The sequence below is a fragment of the Dermochelys coriacea genome, chromosome 11 (assembly GCF_009764565.3).
Source record: "Dermochelys coriacea isolate rDerCor1 chromosome 11, rDerCor1.pri.v4, whole genome shotgun sequence".
NCBI lineage: Eukaryota > Metazoa > Chordata > Testudines > Dermochelyidae > Dermochelys > Dermochelys coriacea.
Genome location: NC_050078.2, coordinates 33,167,698 through 33,195,629, shown reverse-complemented (window position 1 = coordinate 33,195,629; position 27,932 = coordinate 33,167,698). Strand labels below are relative to the sequence as shown.

At 40.7% G+C, this 27,932-nt stretch overlaps 1 protein-coding gene across 1 annotated transcript in view; it reads left to right on the top strand.

The window, feature by feature from the left end:
- The window catches only part of BAZ2B (bromodomain adjacent to zinc finger domain 2B), a 181,806-nt gene that overhangs the window by 30,276 nt on the left and 123,598 nt on the right, over window positions 1–27,932 (top strand). The window contains 1 exon segment of the mRNA XM_038422039.2: window positions 23,053–23,241. Within this exon segment, the coding sequence (XP_038277967.1) occupies window positions 23,053–23,241 (189 nt within the window).

The window sequence follows — 27,932 nt, the reverse complement described above, 5'->3', positions numbered from 1 at the left end:
CATGCGTTCTGCTGAACTCTCAGTGCAGGAGGACTACATAAGCTCAGAGAACATTTTTTGCAAGTGCGTTTTTTTCACGTTCTTATCTGCAGTAGCCTCTGGATGGAGATGATGGGGGGAGCATTGAAACATTTGCAGCTGCGTGAGGAAAAAACGGGAGATAGTAGTTAAAAAGACACATTTTAGGGAACAATGTGTAGACTCTTTCACAGTGAAACAGCTGTTAACATTACATAGCACATGGTGCTTTCAGGACAAGGTCGCATTTGGCTCGTATATTGAGGTCCGGCCAGTTTGTGTGAGGAGATCACACCAGCAGGGCCGGGCAAACAGAATTCGGCTTGCATGGCAGACATGGTAAGCCACAGTCTTTTGGCTTCCTTCAGCCTTCATAACATGTTGGAGTGGTTTCAACAGTAGCGTCCGCCTTTCCCATACCAAGCACCCCGTGGTTGGCCATTTAAAGAGGGGGCTGCTTTTTCGGGTTAAACGTCAGCACAAACCCAACTAACCTTCCACCCCCAATTTTCTGGGATGATCGCTTCACCCCTCACTCCCACTGCGTGACTAGTATCAGGGAAGATCCCTGCCAGCCAATGTGAACAGCTCAGTGTGAACGCCCCCCACCGTGTGTCTAAAGTGGGGATGATTTCTTTTCAGCCACAAGCAAGAGCTCAGCAGGAATGGCCACCTCTGAATGTCCCCTTAGAATGTCCCTGAGGATTTCCGCTCCATCCCAGATACTTTTACAGACTTTCCAGTAGCTGTACGGGCCCCGAATGCATCCCAAGTCTTCAGGGCAAATAAATCATTAAACAACGCATTGCTTTTAAACCATGTTATATATTTACAAAGGTAACTCACCAGAGGTGGCTTCTTCTCCGGCTTCATGGTCCGGTAGCCCGGGTTGGGAGGGTATTGGCTCCAGTGTGATAAACAGTTCCTGGCTGTCGGGGAGAAAGGTTTCTCTGCTTGCCAGTTGTGTGCTGTCCTCTTTCTCCTCATCATCTTCCTCATCCCTGTTGCATGAGTTTCCCCCTTGCAGGTGTCCACAGACAGGTGCGGTAGTGGTAGGGATCCCTAGAATTGCATGCACCTCATCATAGAAGCGGCATGTCTGGGGCTCTGATCCAGAGTGGCCATTTGCCTCTTTGGTTTTTTGGTAGGCTTGCCTGAGCTCCTTAATTTTCACGTGGCACTGCTGTGAGTCCCTGTTATAGCCTCTGTCCATCATGCCCTTGGAGATATTTTCAAATATATTGGCATTTCGTCTTTTGGAATGGAGTTCTGATAGCACGGATTCATCTCCCCATACAGCGATCAGATCCAGTACCCCCCGTTCGGTCCATGCTGGAGCTCTTTTTCGATTCTGGGACTGCACGGTCACCTCTGCTGATGAGCTTGCCATGGTGGCCAAACAGGAAATGAAATTCAAAAGTTCCCAGTGCTTTTCCTGTGTACCTGACTAGTGCATCTGAGTTGAAATTGCTGTCCAGAGCGGTCACAATGGAGCACTCTGGGATAGCTCCCGGAGGCCAATAGCGTCGAATTGCGTCCACCCTACCCCAAATTTGACCTGCCGATGTCTGTTTCAGCATTAATCCCTTTGTCGGGGAGGAGTATGGAAATCTATTAAGAGTCCTTTAAGTTGACAAAAATGGCTTTGTCATGTGGACGGGTGCAGGGTTAAATCGATCTAACGCTGCTAAATTCGACCTAAACTCATAGTGTAGACCAGGGCTAAGTTTATTTTGTCTTCATTAGAAAATTCATTAGTCCTTTGCATATCTTTGGAGTCAGCATGTAGATGTTTCACTAGCTTTCTTTTGATTGTTGACTTTATTCTTTATACAAGACCATTGTTCCTTTTTTGTCCAAGACCATGGACTGATTTAAATCAATCACCAGTTATTACCAGTAATTAAATCACCAGTTTTGATTATGATTCAAATCTGCAAGCAGGAAACTTTGATTTAAATCATCTATTTTAATAACTAAAATGTTCAAATGCAAAACATTATTTGCCTGAAGAAAAGTTCTTTGAGTGATTGCAAATGTTCATTCTACTTCAGGATGTGTGTGTGCCCAGTGCACTGAAGTTGGAGATGTCTTCTCATAGCAATACCCATTGGGGTAATGTGTTTGCCCTCCTCACACTCATACTGGTAAAGGAGCTACCCTGACTCTTCCTAAGTTCCTTTTCACTGCCTGTGGCCAGAATTCTGTGTGTCTATGCTTGTCTATACAATCTCTCTTTCTCTCTCTCCTCTAGAGAAGGTTTATTAAACTTTGTAAACAGTTAGTAGTTAGCTGCAAAGTTAGCTTTATTGTGGTACTCATTCATTTAGTTTAGTTTTCTGGAAGCTAGGGTGAGCATCAGACTTTTTTCTCTGCGATACTGCATGGACACTTGATATCGGGACATGCCTAGGTCTCTGGCCTCAAAAGCCCTATGATAGCTGTAAGAAATCCATGCTAGTTGTTAAACCTCACTCTCGGTGCCTAAGTGTGTACTTGAGGGTCATGTTCAGAATGGAGCCCTTTTTGCAGGGGGCTTAAGCCTCAGACCAAGAAAGATAGGGAGGTGAGGCTTTGTCACATCATAATGTAAGCTGCGTCCTCTTTCAGAACCAAGTTGCTTGGTACATGCACTGAGAGGCTCCATTCCATTTGGGAGCACTCCTCTGGACATTGCAGTGTCTTCTCATCAGAGATTTTCAGAAGGGAGAAAACTTTTTCCCCCCTTCCCAAAGGTAGAACGGAACATGAAGAAAAAGGCGAAGACATAGCATGCCCTGGTACTGTGTAGGAGATGAAGATGGATGACTTATGTGCCTCTAGAAGGTCACTTTCTTCTAAGAGATCTCTGGCTTGTCTTCTCAGTGCCACAGTCCAACTAGTAGTGTGATTTGTAGAGTGCTCTAGCTGTGTACACCCTACTGGCACAAATTGAAAGGTACCTAGTTTGCATTAACCCTGTTTAAAAGGGGACTGCATCAATGGGAACTAGGTACCTTTGAGTTTGCTCCAGCAGGGTCTACACGGGGTAGTTGGAGTGCAATGCATTAGAACACTGCACAGATCACACCCCAAAAGTCTGGACTGTAGTACCATGTAGAGAAGCCCAAGGTTTTCGGCGGGACCCCCAAGCTGGAGTGTGGATACCAGAGGTAGAGCACTAACTGTGGCTCGGTGCTTCCCAGTATTTCATGCTTCCTTGACCATCAGGCAGAGGTGATGACTTCAGCTCCAACGTCAGGACCATTGAGATTGATTCTATTGGCTGCACCTTCTCTTTTATCTATGCAGCAGACATCTGCTTATACTGGTCTCTTGGTACTGACAATGCCAGAGGCAGATGCAGCGGATAAAGACTTGCTCTACCTCTCAGTACTGGATTCTCCAGTTGTGTTGGATGTAGCTATTGGCACAGTCTACTGCACAACTCTAGTACCCACTTCATCAGCAGTGGTGTTCCACTCCACTTCAGTTTTGGTGCAACAGACCTCGGTACTACGGCAATCAAGACTTCTACAAAGTTGCAGCCTAGCTATCTGGTATCCTTTTAGAGTAAACCAAGCATGCTTTCCCTGGTACTAACCGGGTCGGGTCACTTCCCAACCACCTGCACTGCATGGTACTGCACCACCATGGCTGTCGGGTTACTTGGCTCTTCTTTGGGGTCAGAGGTGAGATCATATTGTGATGGGTTGGAATCACAGAAACTCCCTGGGAGCTGTCACCTGATGTGCCAAGACTACTTCTGCCCCTGCTTTCCTACCCAGTCAGCTCAGGACTCCAGCACCCTGCCAGGTTTGCATCAGACCTGCTAACCTGCTGCAAACCCAGACCCAGGTCTGAACCACGTCCCCTAACAGCTGATGCTTCCTGTCTTTAACACTCAGCTGCCCAACTCCCAATGGGGTCCAAACCCCAAATAAATCCGTTTTACCCTGTATAAAGCTTATACAACAGAAGTGGGGAAACTACGGCCCCACGGGTCACATCCGACGTGCGGGACCCTCCTGCCTGGCCCCAGCCCAGGAGGCTAGCCCCTGGCCCCTCCCCTGCAGCTTTAGCTCACTGCACTGCCGTCACAATGCTCCAGGCAGCACAGCGGGGCTGCAAGCTCCTGGGGCAGCGCAGCTGCAGAGCCTGGCCTGACCCAGTACTCTGTGCCATGTGGTAACAGGGTAGGGAGCAGGGCGGGTTGGATAGAGGGCAGGGGAGTTTGGGGAGGGGGGCAGGGGTTCGATAGGGGTCGGGGCTGTCAGAAGGCGGGGAACAGGGGATTGAATGGGGGCAGGGTCCCGGGGGGCAGTTAGGAAGGGTGGGGTTGGATGGGTCAGGGGTTCTGGGAGCAGTCGGGACAGAGAGAAGGGGTGGTGTATGGGGCCTGCTGGGGGGGGCCGCATCAGGGAACAGGGGTGGGTTGGATGATGTAGGAGTCCAGGGGGGGCCATCAGGGAGTGAGAAGCGGGGGGAGGACGATGGGGGGCTGGGCCACGCCCCCCTCCTAACCGGCCCTCCATACAATTTTCGAAACCCAATGCGGTCCTCAGACCAAAAAGTTTGCCTGCCCCGTTACACTGGGTAAACTCATAAATTGTTCGCCCTCTATAACACTGATAGAGAAGATGCACAGCTGTTTGCCCTCCCCCCCCCCAAGGTATTAATATATACTCTGGGTTGGTTAATAAATGCAAAGTGATTTTATTAAATACAGAAAGTAGAATTTAAGTGGTTCCACTAGTAACAGACAGAACAAAGTGAATTACCAAGCAAAATAAAATAACACTCAAGTCTGTCTAGTTCAGTAATAAAAACTGAATACAGATTTAATCTCACCCTTAGAGATGTTTCAATAAGTTTCTTTCACAGACTGGGAACCTTCCTAGTCTGGGCGAAATCCTTTCCCCTGATACAGCCCTTGTTCCAGCTCAAGAGGTAGCTAGGGGATTCCTCATGATGGCTCCTTTTTGGTCTGTTCCACCCACCTGTATATCTTTTGCATAAGGCGGGAATCCTTTGTCCCTCTGGGTTCCCACCCCTTCTTCTCCATGGAAAAACCCAGGTTAAAGATGGATTCCAGTTCAGGTGTCATGATCACATGTTCTGTGAGACCCCAAGCCTTCATTCTTCCCAGCCTGACTCACAGGAAGGCCTACCTGCAAACAGAGCCATCCACAGTCAATTGTCCTGGTTGGTGGGAGCCATCAAGATTCCAAACCACCATTAATGGCCCCACTTTGCATAATTACAATAGACCCTCAGAGTTATATTTCATATTTCTAGTTTCAGATTCAAGTGATACATTTATACAAATAGGATGACCACACTCAGTAGATTATAAGCTTCGTAATGATACCTTACAAAAGACCTTTTGCATGAAGCATATTTTAGTTGCATATTCACATTCATCAGCATACTTTCATAAAATCATATAGAGTGCATCACATATGTATCCTGATGTCGTTTTCAGTCCCGTGTTACTCTACAAGCTCATGGGGCTTCATCTACATTTCTGGGTCATGTATCTATAGGGGGCATTTGCAAAGCAGTAACCTGCCTAATTTCACAAAATTTTCACTATATCTCAACAGTCAAGAGGTGATGCCAAATTTAGATGAGCAGTGTTAGTCTCTATTAAAGTAGATTCTGAACCTCACCTCCTGGCTGAACAGCTGTGAATTACCTGGAGTGGAATGAACATGTGGAATCACTCAAAGAAGGAAAAATAGTTACTAGCAAATTGTGTAAATGTTGTTCTTCAAGATGTGTTGTATATGTCCATTCTGTGTCCCACCTTCTCCCTCTGTATCACTGTCTAATTTACTAATATCCAGTACGAAGGAACTGATGGAGGCTTGGGGTGGCTCTGATCCCTTTATACCATTGGCTAGCAGCATGAGCGTGCACAGGGCACATATGCTACCCCAATGGGTATGCTATGGGAAAAACATTTCTGGTTTCTGTGCACTGGGCATGCACATACCTGAAGTGTAATGGACATGTGCATCGTGTCTCAAAGAAAAAGTTACAGAACAGGTTAGTAACTGTTTTTTGTTTTTGTTTTTTTTGCTTCACATTGGTTTGTAATCGTGTAAACATGTTTGATTTGCAACTAAATTTAGCCTAAATTGGTGTTTCTTTTTGCTAACATACTATATCTATTTACATTTATTTAAGTAATTATGTAGTTTAGTTATTTAGCGTAGATTTTTTTTACTTTTTTTATGATAGGAAGTGGTGAATAATGCAGTTCTTAATACTAGATTATTTTTTATTTGGATTTATGTCAAACTCTATTTGAATGGAAATTCAAATAAATTAAAAACGTGTAAAAACTTAATTTAATTTTTCTAGTAAGTAAAACTACTTTTAATGTGCTGGATAAATAAAAAAAGTTTTATCAAAATATGTTTTGCATTTAAAACTGATTTTATTGAACAGATGAAATATAATCTATAGTTAGGGAATTGAACGGATTGTTTCTGGCCACTGTGTCCTTCAAGATTTTAGAACTAGTAGAGCAAATTGTCTCACACCTAGTTTTTTTCATAAATTGAGAGAGGAAAACAAGCTTTCCTGTCTTTTCAGCTCCCAACTGGTTACTCAGCTTTGAATGAACTAGTCATTGAACTCATATAGTTGAATAAACTGAATGGAAGAAAATATTCTTCATCTGCAATCATCTGTCAAAAGCTGATTTAGCACTTTGGTTCAGGTGCTTTGGCTTTAACTTTCACTAGTTCAGTGGTTTGATTTCCATTAAAACCTGGCAGCAGAACAGACTGCTTATAATATTTTTTATATTTAATTTAATGATTTAATCGATTATAAGAAGCTTTGGTCTAACTAGGTGGTCAATTTCAAATGGGTTTATAAACTGTTTGGATTTAAATTAAAAATTGTGTGTGTTTTTTGTTTGTTTTTTTTATCATCATTTTTATCCTCCTGTCTCACAGATCGTGGTAGTGGAGAGTGTCAGAAACTCCAGTATACCATGAATAGTTCATTTTGTTTGGTTGGAGGGGCAGACTTTTTGTTTACCCCCCTATTCATAAAAGTGTATTTTTTCTTCAGGCATGTTGTAGTCTTCCGAACAGGCTGGAATTTGATTTGCTGTAACCTTCTTCTCCCCCATAAACTTTATAGGTGATTCTTCCTTTAGTCTAATTGGCATAACACATGAGGTGCCCTTCCAAATGTAAACTCTAAAGTTGTTACTTGAGAGTTGCCATGTCCTAGAAAAAATTTCCCCAAAAATATTTAGCTCTGTCTCTAAACTGCAGCCAAAGCAACAAAGCTTGTATTTATTTTATTCATTATTTATTTTTGCCACAATATATATACAGTTGGTATCATGGTTTCATTAAATTACTCCTACATTAAATTTGCAAGATATTCTAAGTGGACAAGATGGAATAAAATAGTCACCTTTGTTTCAGTTTCCAACCTCCGATCTCACTTCATACATGTAACTTCTTAAAAAAAAAAGCACCAATGATTGTGGTTCATCAGTTCCATTGTGTTATTATAATATTACATCTTACCAATATAGTTCTTCCAGGTCTAATAAAATTGCTCAGGTTTCTTTAGCATAAGCAATTATTGTTTTAAGGGCATGAAGTCCAAAAATACTTTAATCTGTGCATACGATTAGAGAGGCACAATTAGGGAGAGTAACATTTCCTCCAGTTCGGTAATAATTATTTCCTTTGCAGTAGTCATAGTCTCGTAAGTAGTCTGTGATATAAACTTCAGTACCTGTATCATACAAATCCCTAAAATACATATTGAACCAAGACTGGAATTCTATATGCAGTGGTAAAAAGATTATATTACAAATAAGTTATTTACGGGTTCTCCCAGTTCAAATGGAAAAAGTATGTATGGGAGAATACAGAGAAAAATACAAGTCCTATGTATGCAATTTAGGTGGAGTAAAATATAAGTGATGCAAAAGTTTATGTGTTTGGTTTATTTGCTACTATGTTTTTAATCACTGAACAATATCTAAACAAGCAACTGAGTAGATGATTGGATACCTCTTTATCTCGTCATCCATGGTGAAAAATAATAAAGAACATTGTAAAGAAAATAAATATTTGCACCCTGATGAGATGTCAGCACTTTTGCAAGTGCTTACTCACATGAATAAACCTTTCTGTAATTCAGTGGTTATACTTTTGCAAATGTTGCAGGACTGGGCCCAAAGCAAAGCTAATGAAAGATGAGCAATTCCCTTACTATTTTGGTGATATCGGTAGTGAAGAAACTTCAGAAAAATCCTGGTTAAATAGTCTGACCTCTTTGAGGAGTTAAATAAAGGAAGTTCAGTAATTTTTTATAAAACATCAATGTAATAATTCTTTCTTAACCAAGAGCTTCTGCCAAAGTCAGATTCATTAATCTTCTTGGAGTTCAGGATTTCTCCCAACTTGAATCATGGGAAAGTGAGCCCTCTAGCATTGTGAACATAGATTCCCAAACTAAGTGGATAGCTTTAATTGAAGAGTTAGATGATTTCCAATTTACATAGCTAAAATTATAGCAACGAAGAATTTATAAAGTTAAGTACCAATTATTTCATGTCCCTCCATCTCAATCCCAAATTATCCTTTAGCAGCTTCAGTGACTATTGAGTAATAGCAGATTTAGTAAATAAAATGTAAACTGTATAACTCCATTGCCTTAGACTTCAGTGCTTTTGTCAAACTCACTTTTGCCAAATATTTGGGCCTCCATCTGCGGTCCCTTTGCACAGACTCCCATGAATTTATTAATAGTTCTATATGCTGAGGATCTACATTTTGTGTGACACTATTTATTTAAAAACATAGAAAAGGCTTTTTTTCCCAATAAAAGTGAATTTTGATAAAGATAGGTGGAGTTTGTGAGTGCGTAGTAGTAATCCCATAATAGCACAGCTGTGAGTTAGAGGCCCTGAATGTTTCTCCCACCTGTGACACTGACAAGACTTGATACTTCACTCTCCTGTAGCATTATGCAAATGTTAATATAGTACATCCAAAAAATGCATTAAAAAGTTAGGTGTGCAGAAGTTAGGAAATGCCAGAATTAAGGTTGTTTGTGCAATCTTCATTTGGCCTGTTTGTGCATATGCTGTATGATAGTCTTCAGTTACATGATCACATACTATTTCTTTCCTCCACGGGGCCCCTACCTCATTCTGGCTTCAATCTTGTCTTTTAAAGTGTAAATTTTTTGAAACAGGGATTGTCTTCAAATCTACGTGCCTACAGTGCCAGTAGAGCGTGCTATAGGAATATACATATTTAGTAATCATAATAAACATTTTACATATACGATGTCCATGACAAGTTCTAACTTTTTAAAGGTCATTTTGAGTAACATGAAAGCAAACAACAAAAATCAGAGAGCCATATAACTTAAAAATATTTAATCTCACATTCTTCAGACTTTAAAAAAAAAAAGTCTCTAGGCTAAGATTAAACATGCAAAATATAAAAAATGACTGCATGGGTTTGAGTGTATTTTGGAAATGTGTAATTTTAGTTTGATAAATAGAGATATGTCTTTAATAAAATCTACATTAAAGAAAATAAACACCAGGATTTTCAGGACCCAATAGGTAGGTTCCTAAATTCAGATTCAGATTCCTAAATAAGTAGTCCATTTTTTTCATAAGTGTTGAGCGCTCAGCAATTCCCATGGACCTCATTTGGAACGGCTGTATACTCAGCACTCTTACAAATCTGGCCACTTAGGCTACAGTGCTATGTAGGCGTATGGATGTGCTTAACTTTATTCATGAGGAGTTCCATTGGCTACCCTTTGCTTTTGATGTTAAGCATATGCATAAGGATTTGGGCCTTAATTATCTGCTGAAACATGATAACCTTTCCACTAACTTCACTGGGCATAGGATCTGATTTTAGGAGCTTAACTTTAGGCAGTGAATTTTGCAAATCTTGTCTGAGAATTTAAGCCTAAAAAGAACACACCACACCCCTGGCCCTGCATTATAAGGGGGAGTTAAAAATGGAGATTTAGAAATGGCAAATTTATCTTGGTAACTTAATCATGGTCTTGTTTCTGTGATTCCATAATGAGAGTGTGTGTAAATTTTGATTCTTAATTATAATAATATGCAAGTTTTGGTATGTAAATATTTTGTGTGTAAATATTTAATACTTTAGCCAGTTTTTTGGGCTGCACTTTGAGGCTCAGTTTAATTTACAAACATCTTAGATGCTGTTCACTTTGTTTGTTTCACTCAGTTTTTACAAATGTTAATTCAAGTATGTGACCTTTACTTGGGAATACAACCTTTTCTGTTGATTAGCCACAGTTTTTAGCTTGTTACACTGCAGGCACAATCACCAATGCTGTGAAATTATGCATACAATTTGAAAGAGCTAGAGCCTAATGTTGGAAGACATGTTGCAACAAGCTTTTATAGCATTGTAAAGATTAAAGAACTTTGAAAAATAGAGAAAATAACATACATGCACTTCTGTCACAGTAAGTGGTCTCCTGGATTCTCTATAAGATAGAATGTCTTGGCATCACTAGTATTTTACATTTTGTTTCCAAAAATGTCTGTCTAATCATTTTGTACTTAAGACTGATAGATGAAGGATTTTGTTCACTGTTGCTTTATATTTAAGGCATTAGTTAAGTATTTATCACTTTTTAATTCTTTTGAAAAGCATTGTTCTATTTCAGCATGAAGTTCATTAATATTAATAAAGGCATTTGCAGTTATCATTACTTGTTACTAAGACACCAGCGTTGTAGAAACGGATGCTGGCCTTTGGGGTAATGCTTTCAATCATTTATCTGTGTACTGGCTAGTAGAATTTCAAAAGCTCTGCTCAAATATATTCTGCCTATTAAAATGTAAGTCAAGAGTCTTAGGCAATGCAGTTTTGTATTAAATTTCATTATGCAAAACATGCACACAGTAAGCCAGCAACTTAAATAGAGACGAGAAAAAAAAAGTATTAATCTACAATTAGAATATTAATGCATCTTAGAAAAGAAAGATAATGATTATTTTGGAAGGAAAATGTCATTATAATCCAGTTTGTTGTAAAAGGACTTTGTTTTGAGGACAAATGGAAGGACGGTTCCAATTTGAAAATATTTTTTAAAATACATATTTAAAAATTGATAGCTTCTGTTTTCTAGGCACATTAAAGAATGGCTCAGTTACCACATAGTAATGTTTTTTTCAAAAGGCCTATTTGAAACTCTCACATGTTATGCCTTTGTTAATGTTAAGTGCATTATATTATAAAAACATTCTTCTTCAAGTGCTATGTTAGGTGTGTGCATGCCCACATGCACGGCTGCCAGGGATTTTTCTCTTGGTATCCGGAGTCCTGTGCTCATGCTCTGGTATATGAGGCACCACCAGCCCTGTACCCTCTCAGTTCCTTCTTACTGTCTGTAACGGTCACAGGAATATCTTTCTCTCTTTGTAATTCGCAAAGTTCTCTTAGTGGTTTCCCTTTCATAGCTTTTGTGTATAGTTTATATATAGTTACCGTAAGTAGAGTGAGCGAGATAAGTAGTCAGGTTAGAATAGTCAGTGGTCCCCTCAGGGATTTTGTCCCTGGGACGGGGCCTGCTCCGGTCCCCAGGATTCAAACTGTGTGCTGTTTGTCACAAACTCATGCTGGTCAGTGAACCTCACACAAGCTGTCTGAAATGTCTGGGGGAATCGCACATTAAAGAGAAGTGCAAAATTTGTAAGGGCTTTATGGTACGCACTCAGAAAGACAGAGACGCTTTCTGGACCATCTCTCTCCCTTCCTTTCTGAATGGGCCAAGGTCACCTTGGACCACAGCATGCTCAACACCATAGTAGTTGTCTACGCACTGAAATCTTCATCCTCCGTTCCTCCCTCCTTCCCTGTCCCTCTTCAGGGACCCTTCTAATGAGCATCTTTTCATCCAGGAGGTGGAACCCCTCCTATATCTGGGGGCCATGGAAGAGGTTCCTCAAGATATGAGGGGGAAAGGGTCTTACTCCTGGTACTTCCTAATCCCGAAGGTCAAAGGGGGCCTCAGACCCATCCTAGATCTGTGTCACTTCAACAGATATCTCAAGAAGTTGAAGTTCTGCATGGTCTCCCTGGCCTCCATCATCCCCTCTGGATCAAGGAGACTTGTATGCCACCCTCAACTTAAAGGATGCCTACTTCCATATTTCTATCTTCCATGGCCACAGGAGATTCCTCCGTTTCTGTGGTGGGGCAGCGCCACTATCAATTCATGGCACTGCCCTTTGGCTTATTTTCTGCTTTGAGGGTCTTCACAAAGTGCATGGTGGTGGTGGCTGCTTATTTGAGGCACTGAGATATTCAAATCTATCCATATCTTGACGACTGGCTTGTCAGAGGCAGGTCACAGGCCTAAGTGCAGCCCAGCCTTTCTTTGGTGCAAGTCACCTGTCAGGAACTAGGCCTGCTTATCAACGAACAAAAACTATTCTGACCCCCCGTTCAAAGAATAGAGTTTATAGGAGCAGTATTCAACTCCATCTATGCCAGAGTCCCAATTCCAAGCTATGTTGAATATCATTGCACATGTCAGAGCTCACCCACTCATGACTGCCTAGGTATGCCTCAAGTTATTGGGTCACATGGCACTGTGTACCTACGTGGTTCAACATGCGCCGCTATGGCTCAGACTTCTACAGACATGCCTGGCATAGGTCTTCTCTCCCAGCAGAAATGATTTGGACTTAGTGGTCACAGTTCTATCGAATGTCCTGTCATCTCTGACTTGGTGGACAGAACCATGAGCTGTTTTGAAAGGGTAACATTGGTCTCTGACGCATCAGATTGGGGGATGGGGACCCCACCTTGGCAACCACAGTACCCAGGGTCTCTGATCTCAGGAGGTTCGTTCCGTTCACATAAATGTCAGGGAGTTCAGGATGATACCCTGTCTTGCCAGGCATTCTTCCCCCATCTAAGGGGCAGAATGGTACACATTTTGACAGACTATACAGCTGTAATGTTTTACATCGAAAAGCAAGGTGGAGCTCGCTCTTCTGCCCTGTGTCAAGAGGCTCTTTGACTGTGGGACTTCTGTGTGCAGCATGCCATTCATCTTGAGGCTTCACGCTCCCGGGCACCCGAAATGCACTGGTGGACCGCCTCAGCAGGTTCTTCTCTTCTCGCCACGAGTGGTCACTCCACCCGGAGTCTGTCAACATGATCCCCCGAAAGTGGGGGACTCCCCAGGTGGATCTATTCGTGTCCATACAGAAAAGGAAATGTCAGTAGTTTTGCTCGTTTCATGGACTAGCATGTCTGCCGCTTTCCTGCTCCCGTGGATGGGGAAACTGCTGTATGCCTTCCTGCCGATACCTCTGATTCACAAGGTCCTACTGAAGGTCAAAATGGACAAAGCGAAGTTCATCCTGGTAGCTCTGGTGTGGCCATGCCAGCACTGGTTCGGCACGCTTTTTGACCTCTCGGTGGCAACCATGCCAGAGCTCCCACTGTGATCATTCTTACTCTCACATAACCAAGGCTGTCTGCTCCACCCGAACCTAATGTCACTGTATCTCATAGCGTGGCTGCGCGGAGGAACAAGCCTGTGCGGAGTAAGACCAACACATCCTGTTGGGTAGCAGGAAGCCTTTCATGAGGGCAACTTACTTGGCCAATCTCTCTCTATGATCCATCTTGGACTACCTGCTCCATCGCAAGCACCAAACCTGGTGCTGTCAAGGCTCACTAGTCCTCCTTTCGAGCTGCTGGGTTTGTGTTCTCTGCTGCTTCTCTCGTGGAAGGTCTCCTTCCTGGTGGATATAACTTTGGTCCGCAGGGTCTCGGAGATTAGAGCGTTGATGTCTGAACTCCCTTATACGGTCCAGCTGTGCCCCACCCAGCCACCTTACCTAAGGTGGTGTCACAGTTCCACATTAATCAGGACATCTTCCTACTGCTTTTCTTTCTGAAGCCTCACAAGCTGAACGAGGAGCTGTCGGTTACACTCTTTGTATGTTAGGTAGGCCTTAGTCTTCTACATCGAGAGGACCAGACTCTCTTCCATAAGTCAACGTGGCTCTCCATCGCAGTGGTGGTGGAATGAAAGGTCTGCCTGTGTCCGCTCAGAAAATCTTCTCGTGGATAACTGCCTGCTGTGAACAAGCAGGGGTGTCACCTCCGGCCATGGTGATGGCCCATTCCACTAGAGTGCAAGCTTCATCAGCGGCCTTACTTACACAGGTACCGATCCAGGATATCTGTAGAGCCGCCACGTTGTCTTCGGTTCAGACCTTTGCATCCCACTACACCATCACCCAGCAGGCCCAGGACAATGCCAGCTTCATCAGAGCAGTGTTGCAACCATGAATTCTGAGCCCATCTCCAGGGATACAGCTTGTGAGTCACCTAACATGGAATTGACCTGAGCAAGCACTCGAAGAATTAAAAATGGTTACCTACCTTTTGTAACTGTTCAAGATATGTTGCTCACGTCCATTCCATGACTCGCCCTCCTTCCTCACTGTCGGAATCAATGGCAAGAAGGAACTGAGAGGGCACTGGGCCGACGGTGCCTCATATGAGTGCAGGGCTCCAGGGGGCACCAGAGCCAGCCCTATGGATATCATTAAGGAAAAAATCTCTGGCCGCCATGCACATGGCACACGCACACCTAACATGGCATGACATGAGCAACACATCTCAAAGAACAACAGTTATGAAAGGTAAGTAACCGTTTTTTCAATGGGTGACCAGGAAATACACTTTTCACAAGCTTAAAGGGATCACTGTCAAAGTTTTAACTTCACCTTTGTTAAAACTATTGTGCACATAATGTTTTCAGTATTGGGCATAATGTTTCACTTGTCACTTGGTAGTGCTAATAAAACAAAATTTAAAAATCCGAGTACAGACAAATGTCTGAGTACAGAGCATGTGATGTCATAAGATGCGATAATCAAAAGCATTATTCTTAGTTATCCTGTACATGCACTGGTACAGTATTGCATTGGGGGGAAAAAAACAGAGGAAGGAGTAAAATTAGCCAAGAGAGAGATTTCAGTAAGAGCCAATACTGGACTTGTGTGCAAAACAGCAGAAGTATGGTGAGATCTCGTGCATATCTGGGCAAGGAACAGATTCTTCCCCATCCTGCTCCACAGATCATAGACCACCAGCACAGACCCCCACTTTAAGCATGTCACTCATTCCCCTCCTCAGACTTCTTTAGCTCTATGCCATTTTCCAAATTTAAACTCCTTCGTATTAAAGCCTTGTACAATACTCTGCCTCTGACTGCATGTCAGCACTTATTTCTGCTCCCCATATCACACCCTCTGCTCTGCCAACTACATGTCTTTGTTGTTCCTCTTCTCTACTTTCCATCTCTCATCTTCATGTCTTTTCACCTGCTTGTGAGTGCTAATATTATTTATATTGAGGTACCACCCAAAGGCCCCAATCCTCGTGGGACCTCGTGCCAGGCTTTGTATAAATAGGTAAGGCACAGTATCTGCTCTGGAGAGCTTAGAGTCTGATTTGAAGTGAGATACAGCAAGTGAGTGTGACAGACAATAGGAGGGAAAGGTGGGAGGGAAAAGGTAAGATCACATGGGTATGGAGGTTGACTGTTGTACAACTTGAGGTTCTAGATCATTTGAAAAGTTTTGAAAGGGAGAAATCCAGCCAGCCTGGCTACTGCCTAATCTCATCATGACAGAATTCTTGTATGTATCACAGCAGAAGTGGGTCATGAAGGAGGAGAGGGTAGCTGCTTTATGGATTACTTCAGGAAGGAAGTTATTGTGGGAGAAGTAGACAAAAGGGCATTCAGGGCTGGCAGCTACACTTGCCCCTTTGCCCACTTCCAGTGTTCCAGTCATCTCTTTGTTGATCTTTGAAGTCTTGCTTACAAAACACTTCAACCTTGTCTTCCACTGCTAATCTCTGCTCCTGCTCCATCTGCTTCTTCCCTCTTATTCCCATTTTATTCACAATTTAAAATAAATAAATTCATCCTCAATCTCAATCTATTTATTTTAACAAAGAAAAGCTTAAGGAGTGACTTGATTAATCTATAAGTATCTACATGGGGAACAAATACTTAATAGGCTGTTCAATCTAGCAGAGAAAGGTGTAACATGATACAGTTCTCTACCACTTTTGCCGCCCCAAGCAGTCGCTGCCGAATTGCTGCTGCTGCAAAAGCAGTGGAGCTCCCACCCAAAAACGGCTGTGGTGGGAAGAGCAGCGGAGCTGCTGCCGAATTGTCACCACGGGACACGGACTACCACCCCAAGCACCTGCTTGGAAAGCTGGTGCCTGGAGCTGGCCCTGCCAGTTTTCTGCTAATAAATCTAGATTGGATGATTTTTTTTCTAAAAGATAAGCTCTAGTAATTCTTTGGGGGAAGTTTTATGATCTGTGTTATGCAGGAGTTAGCCTAGATGATCCCAATGATCTCTTCTGGCATTGGAATCTATGAATAGATTACAGTTCACATTAACGTTGTTTTAACTCTCATCTCTCCCTTCCCTTCCTCCTCTTATTTTGTCTTCATTTCCTTTACTTTTCTGATATAGGGCCAGATACTTCTACTCTACTCTCACTTTGCTGAGTTCTGCATCTAAGTAGGTCTGTTTGCAGACTAAGGAACTATGCAACATGAGAAAGAGTGGCAGTATCTGGCTTCTAGACTGCGATCTTTTCATGGCAGGGATTCTCTCTTTTTGGAAAAGCCTCGTGCAAATTTGTTACTATATAACTATTAATTATCATAAAGAAAGGGAGAGAGAGGACTGTGGGGAAACTGAAGAAATAAGAAAAGAAGAAAATGGCTAGAAAGAAAATGACAGATAAGAAAAAATAGTATTCAATCAGTTTCTCCTAGGGTGTCAGGTGAAGTTGCATTAATGAAAATTCTTCTGGAACAGTAGAAGGAGGAGGCCCCTCCAGCAAGAATAGGAACCTGCTATGGTGGAGCCAGAAGGCACAACAGGTAACATCTGTAGACTTTCTAACGCTTAGAGATGGATTTTCCTGGCACAGTGTTTAGTGCTGACAAGACGTACAAGGAATTTAATGTGAATATGTTTGTGCATGTGGATATATTGCAATTAGTTTTCTTTCTATTCATAATTTATTCAATTGCCAGTAGTTTCTATGATCCTCATAAACTGTTTAATTTTACCTGCCGAGCTCATGATCTCCAGCAGTGTTTTTAATCCTCAAGTAAACTGATGACCCCTATTGTTTTTCCCCCGCCTGATATTCAGAAAAAGCATATACCAGTTGCAACTGTAGCACTGTAAAACTAAACATTGTTTAGTCAAAATTTGCATAGGAACTTTCTGACTAGGAAAAATATTATGCTTCTGTATTACATCAGCCTGTCTCCCTACTTGAGGCTTTCCTCCATTCCTTCACTGCTTGTCTTGCTTTCTTTAAAAATGAAGAAATAAAAAACACACATACACTGATAGGTAAGGCATCAGCTCCTATTACTTCCGTTGGTATACTATTCAATGGATTAATTCTCCCCATATGAAGAAATTTCTCCAGAATGCACCCTCATCTTAATTAAGTCTGCATCCTTTTTTGGCCAATTCTTAACTTTTAGTAGTTTGACATCCAGCGTTTCTGTGTTGAGAATTTCATAGTCTTCGTGCATCTCAACACATACTTTTGTTTCTGATTAATATTTAATTGGATTGGAATGCTGCCTAATGGTTAGGATAGGGAACTGGAAGTTGGGACTCTGTTTTATGCCACTCTGTCACTGACTCTATGTGTGTGACTGTGGGTAAGTCACTAAACCTTTCTGAACAGTTAGTTCTCTTTTGCCATTGGTAAAGTAAACTCACAAGGTAGTGAGGTTTAGTTAATATTGGTAACTTGTATTTTGCTTATAGGATGAAATCTACCATATTTAAAAGGTTTTTAAAAAATAAGTTTCATCCTACATAACTTACTCACTAGAATAGTATAGTTCCATTGAAATAAATGGAATTACTCACAGGAGTAAGTATTGTGGATACAGGTTTAATTATGTCAGAAGTCTTATTCGCATTGTTTTCTTAATCTTTTCCAATTCAGTAACCTTAAGAGATTGTGATTGCTTTACCCTGTTGCACAGTGTCATTCTTATTTCATGTGGTATTTTTACAGGGTTATGCCCTACTGAATTTTTATGTGAAACATATTTCACATTTACTTGTTTTCTAGTAAGAAGTCACCACACAACCTTTTTTTTTGTTTAAAAAAAATTAATTCAAATGAGCCCTTGTTTCCTGTTGTATTTTAAAGTATATAATCGAGTATTAAAAAAGATAGAGGAAACTGGTTTTTTGCCACGCTATTCCTGATCTTTCCACTCTTTTGTGTGAAGAACATTCATGAACACCTGGCTTTACAATTTATCACATGGATAACACCATCACATATGTGAATGACAGTACCTCTAATCTTTGCATCTAACAGCAAATCTGGAAGAAGTGCTGGGGAAGCCCTTTCTGCACTGAGGTAGATGTTTGTGCTCTGGAGCTTGGATATACTGTCACAGGCATTTTCTTGCTTATGCTTACCTGCACTGAAGCTCTTGGCACAGCCAGTGTTTATGCCAATGGACTCTTCTAGCTCTTCTTGTGCTATGATTGTGGGATGGGCCTAGAGATGAGTGCTGTTTGGATTTTAGCAGATTAGTGAGATGCTAAATATATATCCACAGAGGGGAGAATAATACAGTGACTGTGCCCTGCAGGAACTGATATCCCCGCTGATTTCAGTAGCTGATTAGAACTAAATTACTTTCAGGAATCCTAAAGAGCCAAGATTGATAAGATACGTGTCTCAGGTTCCCCTTACAAATAGAATTGCCATGCCATGCTTCCTGTTGTTGATGAGCTGATGGAAAAGGCAGGGAGGACACCACACCTCTCATTTTCCCTTTGCTGCAGTAGATGAAGAAAACATGTCTTATCCAAAGACAGTGCCAGTGATGACTTCTACCAGTACACTCCAATATGAAAGACAGGTTGTTCAGGTGGTTGTGGTCAGCGGAAGGATCAGCCAAATTCTCAGCATTGTGCCCTGGATCATACTTCGATGTTGGTACTGTTTTTTTGTGTGTGTTGTCTTTCTGTTTGTCTGAGAAATTCAGATGTACTGAAACGGCATGGCTAAAGATCAGGTTTGAAAGGTGGAAGAAGTCTCATACGTTGGCAGAGTTTATTTCTTGAGAGCAGACCCATGAGAAAGAATATGTTGCCCAGAAGTGTGGTGACTTTTTTCGAGTGTCGGATCTGGGGACCATTTAATTAAGTAGGTATAGTGGATGGAGCTGCTGGCTGATGAATAAATCCCTGGAGGTACAGGTTTCAGACATAGACCTTCCCTTTGGAGGCCTGGAAAATAGTATGGGACATTTAGCAGTAATGTGTTGAACAGCCAAGTATAAGTGGTTCTGCAGAGGGCAAAGGTGACTACAGACACCCTTCATTCTCTGTAGTCACTTCTCTGAAGCCTCCTATTATACAGCAGGAAAATGAAACATTAGTGGCTGGAAGGTGTTAAGACTTGTTGCTGCCCTGCCCTCAGACCCAAACTGCACCTGTACTATGGGGCATCAGAATAAATGTTTGAATTTATTAAAAATTTTATTGGTACAATTTTCATGTAGGGACAAAAGAACAAACTGTCTTAGTTGGAACACTCCTTCTAATAGATAAAGAGGAGACTGAACGTTCTTCATGCACCAAAGAAGTCCATCAAGGGGGTACAATTACCATTCTGATACACAGCTAGGCGTGGTGATGGGGGATTTGATCATTAGAAATAGCTAAATATGAAATGATCATTTGAACTGTTTGCAACATGTCTTCAGGATGCAAAGGGTGCAGGATCTCATGACATATTCAGATAAATTCTAGTTGAGTGCCGAGCCTGTGATTATGCTGTATATTGGTACCAGTGCTGTAGTGGTGTCAGAAAGAGGTCCTGGAAGCTAAATTTAAATTATACAGAAGAGTCTTAAGCATCTGTGGTCATTTTTCTGAAATGTTTCCAGGTGAACTCCAAGTGTCAGTTAGACCAGTGGTCTCCAAAGTGGGGTGTGCACACCCCAGGGGGTGCCCCAGAGGATCCCAGGGTGTGCGTGGCAGGAGGACCACTGCCGGACGGCACTTTAGCCTTTTTTTTCTTTGGCGGCAGCTCTGCACGCTTGCGGCAGGTCTTCCTGTCTTCTTTCTTCGGCGGCATGCCTGCGGTAAGTCTTCCGCTCTTGTTTCTTTGGCGGCACCGTGAAGGTGCGCAATCCAAAAACTTTGAAGACCACTGAGTTAGACAATAGAAACTTCAGGGTCTCAAGGTGTGAATGAGAACATCATGTGAAGAAGCAGCATTTAATTACATTTGTTAAGCACTGTGAGTAAAAGGAGAGCGTAGGCAGGCGGGGTGGGCTCCATGTTAATTGCAGTGGAATCAGACGTCTGTCACAGAAAGCTGTGACAAGGTTTGTGAGAATTATTTAAACTAGGCACTAGGGGGAAATCAACAGGCACTAAGGAAAAACTCAAGTCCAACAACAGTATCTGCTGGGTATTTCATTAAAACAAATGAATCTCTGAATGGCTGACATAAATGCCTGAAAAATAACAAGGTGTCAGATAAAGAAGATAAATATGGGCAAAGGTCAAAAATGAAAAACTATATACCCATGTGGAGGTGAATAAGGAAGTGGTGATGTAGGTATCACTGCAATGCAAATGATATACATTACCCAGTCAGAGCCACATTGTGCTAGATGCTATATAAACAATTAAAAAGAGACGGTCCCTGCTCCACAGAGCTCATAATCTAGAATTATGACAAGATACAATCAATAAAAGACAGAGATGAAAATGTGCAAGGATGAGCGTTTTAACAGCAAAAATTTTGAAGTAGGTGAACTAGAAGACCTGGTAATGGAATAAGACTGTGGTGATTGTGATTATTTATATTACCATAATGCCTAGGAGCCCTAGTCAAGGACCTTGACCATTGTGCTAGGTGCTGTACAAACCGAGAAGGTCCCTGTACCAAAGAGTTTATAATCTAAGTAATAAATGATAAGAGATGGATGCACACAGTTGGGGGAGTGTAAGGAAACAATGACATAATATTGGTTATAGACTACGACACATTTCTGAAATATGGTAGAATTACGAAAAAAATTGAAATACTAGAATTGCCAGCTATAACCTATGCAAAAATGATAAATTAGATTGTAGAAGTGGCAAGGCAGTACTGTCATTAGAAGAGTCAATAGAATCTGAGAGTTCCTTAGTGGAAGAAAGCACAGTATAATCTGTATAGATACAGAACCCAAACAATAAGAATACAAATATGCTAGCAGGATTATTACCAGTCTCTAGATAAGGGCAAATGATATTGAGTACTTAATGTGGAGACTAGTGGTATTGAGTATTTAATGTGAGGGAGACAGGAGGCAATTAAATCTAATAAAGCACTAATAATGGGTGACCTACCTTCTATATAAACTGCTCGTGTCTCAAAACAGAACAGTATTTAGAAAAGCAATTAATCAATATGTTTATCTGATCTTCTTGGATCAGGTAGTTCTGGAGTCCACAACAGAAGAGGTGGACATGATTTGTTTCAAAAGTTAACTGCAGTTGGACCACTAAGTGAGACCACAGTATAATTAAGTTCAACCACCACATGGGAAGGGTCATACCAAAAATTAGTGCATTTTAGAAAGTGGTATTTTGTTTTTAAAATTAAGCCAATAAAAAATAAAAAGATTAAAATCTTTACTCAGCATGGAGGCTAGCTAAGAAACTATATCACAGTCACAAAAGCGTGCTTTTAAACAGTGTCTGCCTCAGAGGTAGTCCTTTCAAATATGACATTGAGGTGTCTTCAGATGAGGAAGTGCTAAACTGCAGCCAGGAACAGGACTGCATGATGGTATTCTATAAGAGTTCTGAAGGAATTTAGGAATGAAGTGGCTGAGCTGCTAATAAAAAAATATACATTCTCTCATTAAAATCAACTATTGTAACAGATGACTTGTGGGTAACAATTTTTATATCTGTCTTTTATATATTTATGAAAGGTATTAGGGATGATTCTGGGAATTACAGACAGTGTGCCTAGTGTTACTACTTGATACATTGTCTGAACCAATAGCTGAATAGAGAGTTGAACATGATATGTTAGAGACATACAAACATACCTGCTGAAAAGGAAAAATATAATTTTCCTTTGTAATCTACTAGAATTGTGTTGTGTGTTCTATCAGAATATTAGATGTAGGAGTACCAACTGGTGTACATGTAGTTGGACTGTGGTTTTTTTAACAGGATAATCAATAGTTGATACCCATTGATTGAAACAGAGATTACTCTAAGTAAAAGATTTCTGAAGCTAGTTTTAATACAGCTTGTTTTATGGCTCCAGAAAGATTTATAGAGTCTTTTGAAAGTTTTGGGCTGTAGTAACAAATGCACAAACTTTAAATACTCCAAACATGATTTAGATTTGTTTGTTTGTACAAGGCCTGATTTGCAGGTCCTCCTATTTGAAGTAAAATGGGAGTTTGCTTGAGTCAAGACTGCAGAATACATCCTCTCTCTCTCTCTCTCTCTCTCTCTCTCTCTCTCTCTCTCTCATATAAGGATAGACCTGACAATGTTGTTGTTTGTTGTCAGTTTTGGTTATGCAGGGCCCATGGTTTATCTCTGAACCTGCACCACTTATCTAAAGGGAATAAAAAACTTTCGACTACTAAAATAATTACAGTGATAAATGCTATATCTTTTTACCATCTTTTATATTTCAAATTTTGTATTAGGATTGTTAATGTTTCCAGATAATATCTGTGTTTTATAGGAAGCAAATGGCAATAACAAAGGATACCACATGTAAAACTACACAACAGTTCTTTAAAAAGTGTGAAAAGATTTTTATAAACTTTCTATAAGCATGAGGTTTGGGCTTCACATGATTAGCATCTGTTTTTGATAGTACAATTTCAAGTGTTGTTTTTTCCCCTCAGGACATTTATTCAGAACAGCTGGGGATCAACCGTGTAACCTGTCCACAGTGCCGAGTGCCTTCCCAATGGTCAGCCACCCAGTCTTTGGTCTACATACAGCCAGCTCAGGGCATTCAGAGTTTGGTGGCTTGGGAACACTTGGTACTCCCACAGCCTTAGCAGCACATCCCCAACTAGCACCTTTTCCAGGTAAACATCTGTTACAAAGAATATTCAACCTTCTGAAGAAGAAACAATGAACTGTCCTAATTCAAATAGTGATTTATTTTACATCAATAAGCAAAGTAGAAGAGGTTCAACTTTCCTGTGTCAAAGACCTCAAGATCTGGGACTGGGCAAGGTCTAGGAGATTCCTGAGTGTAATTTACAATGTGAGGAAAGGAAAACATTGCAGATTGGCTGAGATTCTCATTAATAGCCCCTCAAGAGTGGTTCTCTAAGAACCACTGTAGTGTGTAACTGAAGTAGTAAGTGTTCTTGCCAGTAGTGAGGTTTAACCAGACAGACAGTTGGTTTTTTTTTTCCATCTTAACATGTCTTTGTTTCTATTAGGTGGATGTGTTCATCACAAACAATAAGACTGGAAGGTATTTATTTAATATGGAGAAAAGTTGGAAGGGTAATGGATCTATTCTCCCTTTTTCAGTTGTGTTTTCTGTCCGACACCTGTAATAGTGAAAGTTCTAACCAAGCTCAAGAGATAATGGTTGATTTTACTTGTCTTTTGTCAGCTCAAGCTGTGATTGATTGATAAGAATCATGAATTTTTTCTTCACTTTGGGATCAAGGACAGTGGGAAAAATTTCCAAAAGCACTTTAATGACTTAGGGTGCCCATGTCTCATTGAAAGTCAATGGGACTTAGGATCCTAAATGCCTGTCACTTTTGTAAATGGGACTTGGAACCTGGGTTCTGTAGCTAATTTTGAAAATTTTACCCCAAGTGAATAGGTACCTATGAATTGTCAAGTTGTAGCAACTCAGTAGGATCCCAAAGTATGGAACTTCTGTAGACACTGATTTAGGGTAATGATGATTATTGCTCTCCCTTAGATAACTGTTGTTACAGGTAATAAGTTTTTATTCATGGTGGCATCTTGTAAAATCTGTAGAATAAGCTCTAATAAGCCCTATCCTAAAGCAAATTGCAGAATTCTGTGGGAGATGGTTGTGCACCAGTAGCATCTGACTTCAAGCTTAGGGTGTCAGATATTCTGCTAGTATTTAGAACTCTCTAAATCCCTTCTCTGTGGAAACAAAACCTCATGTCTTAATACACATTGAGCATCCTAGAGAAGTGTGTGTGTCAAAATTTGTCTCCTGGTAAAGTGAAGTGTTTTCCTAACTGAGTCTTCTGTAGATTGCAACAGCATATTTTCTCATGAGAAAGGTATTCTCTTTTCTACGGACTTAACACTGTGTAAAGACTGTATTTAAAAAAAAAAAAAAAAAAGAATGTGGAAGAATAGCATTCTGCCTGCAGAATTCCACTTGGCTTACTCATCTTCTCTTGATTAAAAACCCTGAACAAACCTTATAGCTAGTTCTCTTGTAATCTTTTACTTTGTTTGCCAAAATGACCTAGTTATTTTTTAGAAATCATATCAATAAAACAGAAGTAGAACGTTGTCACTAGATAAAGGTCCACACCTAGGCAGAGGCAAGGCATTTAGAGAAATGCATATTGAGGTGAAGTCTAGAAGGTTAAAATTACATTCATTCAGGAGACATTGATCCTGGGAAAATATTGTTGTTCAGTGATTTGTCTCTGTTATGCTGAATGATTCATGCACCTGGAACCATTTATCTACTGGATGTTGGTGCAATAGAATGACAGTTACTTACTCAAAGCCTTATTCTGAGAGTGTTGAACATCCACATTTACCATAGATGTCAATTCTTTGTGTTTTGAAGTAAATAAACAGTATTCTTAATGAGAGATGCATTTCCTCAGCATCTCTTAGGATCTGGCCCTAAATCATTACGTATCTGCTTTTCAGTGATGGTCTTGGAAAAGAGACCTCTTGGGTGCTTCAGTTAACCCGGAAGCATCTTACCTATAAAGGTACAGTTTTTTTATGACTAAGACTTGCATAGAGAGAGAATCTTAAGTTTTATGTTTTCTCACAGAATTGTGCTTTGCTGTCCTGCTAAAAGACTGTCTTCAGTTCATACATCCCATTTGGTATAATATCAGACAATATAGAAACTTTACATAGCTATATAACTGTACATAGCCATTCTTTGTCATTTGAATCTTTTGAAGGTGGCCCTTCGCACCAGGGACAAGCAATTTTCTTGGTTGGTATTTGTGTGATTCCATCCTTTGTGTTTCCCTATCACTATTCTCTTTGTGTTCCCTTCTTAGCACATAGTAATGCATTCTCTTTCTCAGGTGGTCTCCACATCTTGATACATCTCAAATATTCTTACCTTTTCCTGAGCAGTAATCACCACATTTTACTGTGAATTCATTGCTCTTTGTTTTGTTTACATACTCCATACTGAGTGACACCATGGCAGGTTAAAAGCTCAGTCTGTCTGTCACCGACATTGTTCACAATCCAGTTTTCATAACCATTAATAGTGTCAGCCAATGAATGTAAAATGTGACACTTACGTAATCTAACCTTCCCTTCCAAATGCTCTTCTTGAATAGTAATTCTGTTTTAAAATAAAAGGCTAAATTCTACTCTCACTTACACTGGTATAAATCAGGTGTAACTTTATTACCTTCACTAGAGAAATTGACATCAGTGTAAATAACAGCAGAATTTGCCTCCTGTTGGTACAATTTCCGTCTTCAAACTGTATCGAAGTTGGTATCATCTCTTTAAAAATGAAGCATTCCTGTGGAGCGGAGCAATGGATTCTTCAAAAGCGGCAAAGAATCCTGTGGCACCTTATAGACTAACAGACGTATTGGGCATAAGCTTTCATGGGTCAATACCCACTTAGTCGGATGCATGTAGTGGAAATTTCCAGAGGCAGGTATAAATATGCAAGCAAGAATCAGACTAGGGATAATGAAGTTAGTTCAATCAGGGAGGATGAGGCCCTCTTCTAGTAGCTGAGGTGTGAACCCCAAGGGAGGAGAAACTGCTTTTGTAGTTGGGTAGCCAGTCTTTGTTTAATCCTGGATTCTTCAGGGTCTCAACTTGATCACACAGAACTTAATCAAAGCTGATGCATATGCCTGCTGCTTTTTTAAAGTATATTTGTTTTTTTTTAAAGCATAATTGCACACACAAACCCTTAAAGGAGCAATTTCCAAGAGGAGGACACTAATTCAGAAAATGATATGAATCAGATATAAAAGGCGTATTTGTCATCTAGTCTATCCTGTTACCTGTGCAGATTGTTCCCTACTGTGTATTTTCTAGTGCTCTGTCAGTCTATACTTTTAATCATATTGGTAATAGAAATTCCATTATTTCCCTTGGAAGCTTACTCTATTATCTTATGCTCCATTGGCCTGATCAGCAACACTGAGAGAGGTTATTTGGGGGGTTTTTTGGCGAGTAATATAGCATAATATATTATAACAATTTCTTTCCTTAATGTTGATCAACCCAATCAAAAGAGCTGCTACCACCACTTAAAAAACAAAAACAAACACAAACAAACAACAAACAGTGTGGCAAGCCATGAAGGAAACTGTAAGTTCCCTGTCTCTTTCAGAAGCTACAGTATTTTATGTAGCAGTACATACTTGCTTAACTGCTTTGTTTTATTAAGACCAAGCTTGTTTTGTACCTATGTCATATTTGCATTTACAGATCTTATTTCTGTCACTCCCTTGTTACAAGTAGTATAAGATCTTGACTTCTGCCCACTTTTATTTAAGTGAAATTTCTAAAAGGTCTTCCCTTGCCAAAACATGAACCAGTTGTTTTACAAGTTTTGGGGGTTGTTTTTATTTATTTATTTTATTGTATTTTATTTTTTTAAGCAAAGGAGCTTGTTCTTTGAACAGTTTTATTCCTTTAGAAGTGATGTAAAAGTTCTTTTCTGGATTATGCTGTGTGTTTTGGTTTGTTGCTGAATAAATGTGTTTGTTTTTAAGTTGGCTCCACTGCAGTAACTTCAGCAGATATTACAAACTATGGCCCTGATACTGCAAAATCATTCTCTTGGGCAGATCCGTATGTCGTCATGGATCCCCATACAAGCTCTGGCATCAACACTGTTGGACAGTGAACGGTCCACAGCTTGTCTACCTCACTACCAATCTCTGCATCAGAGATGGCTGTGTGTCCGAGATGCCATATGTGCAGTCTGTTTGCAGTGATGTTGTAGCTGTGTTCATCCTAGGATATTATAGAGGGGGTAATGTCTCTTATTGGACTAGCTTGAGCTGTAAGGTCAAAAGCTCCTCTCTTTCACCAACAGAAGTTGGTCCAATGAAAAGATATTACCTCACCCACCTTGTCTCTGTTTTGTGTACAATATTTAATATATAGTATCTTGGGCACTTTCCAGGTGAAAGATGCCATAAAAATTCTAAGATTTTGCTCTGTTAGTAACCAAAATAATTGAATTTTAAAGGGACCATGTCAAATGGTTATATATTTGATCTGCCTGAAAAAGGAGATTTCATTAATTAATCAAGACTAAAACTAGTTTCCTGTTTTGTTAGAAACACAACAAACCATGTTATGTTATCAGTTTATTTCAATGTGATATATCAGTTTATTCCAAAGTGAGATATTCAGACCTCTTTATGTTGTGTAGAAATGCAGGAGTGGCATAAAGGAGCCCTGACAGCCCTTTCTGGCTGTGGGAGGATTTCCCCACCCCCCACCCCCTTGTGCATGTTCTGTAAAAAAACAATTAAAAGATTGCCTTTTAAGGACCTTTTCCCCCCAAGTGTTGGTTTAG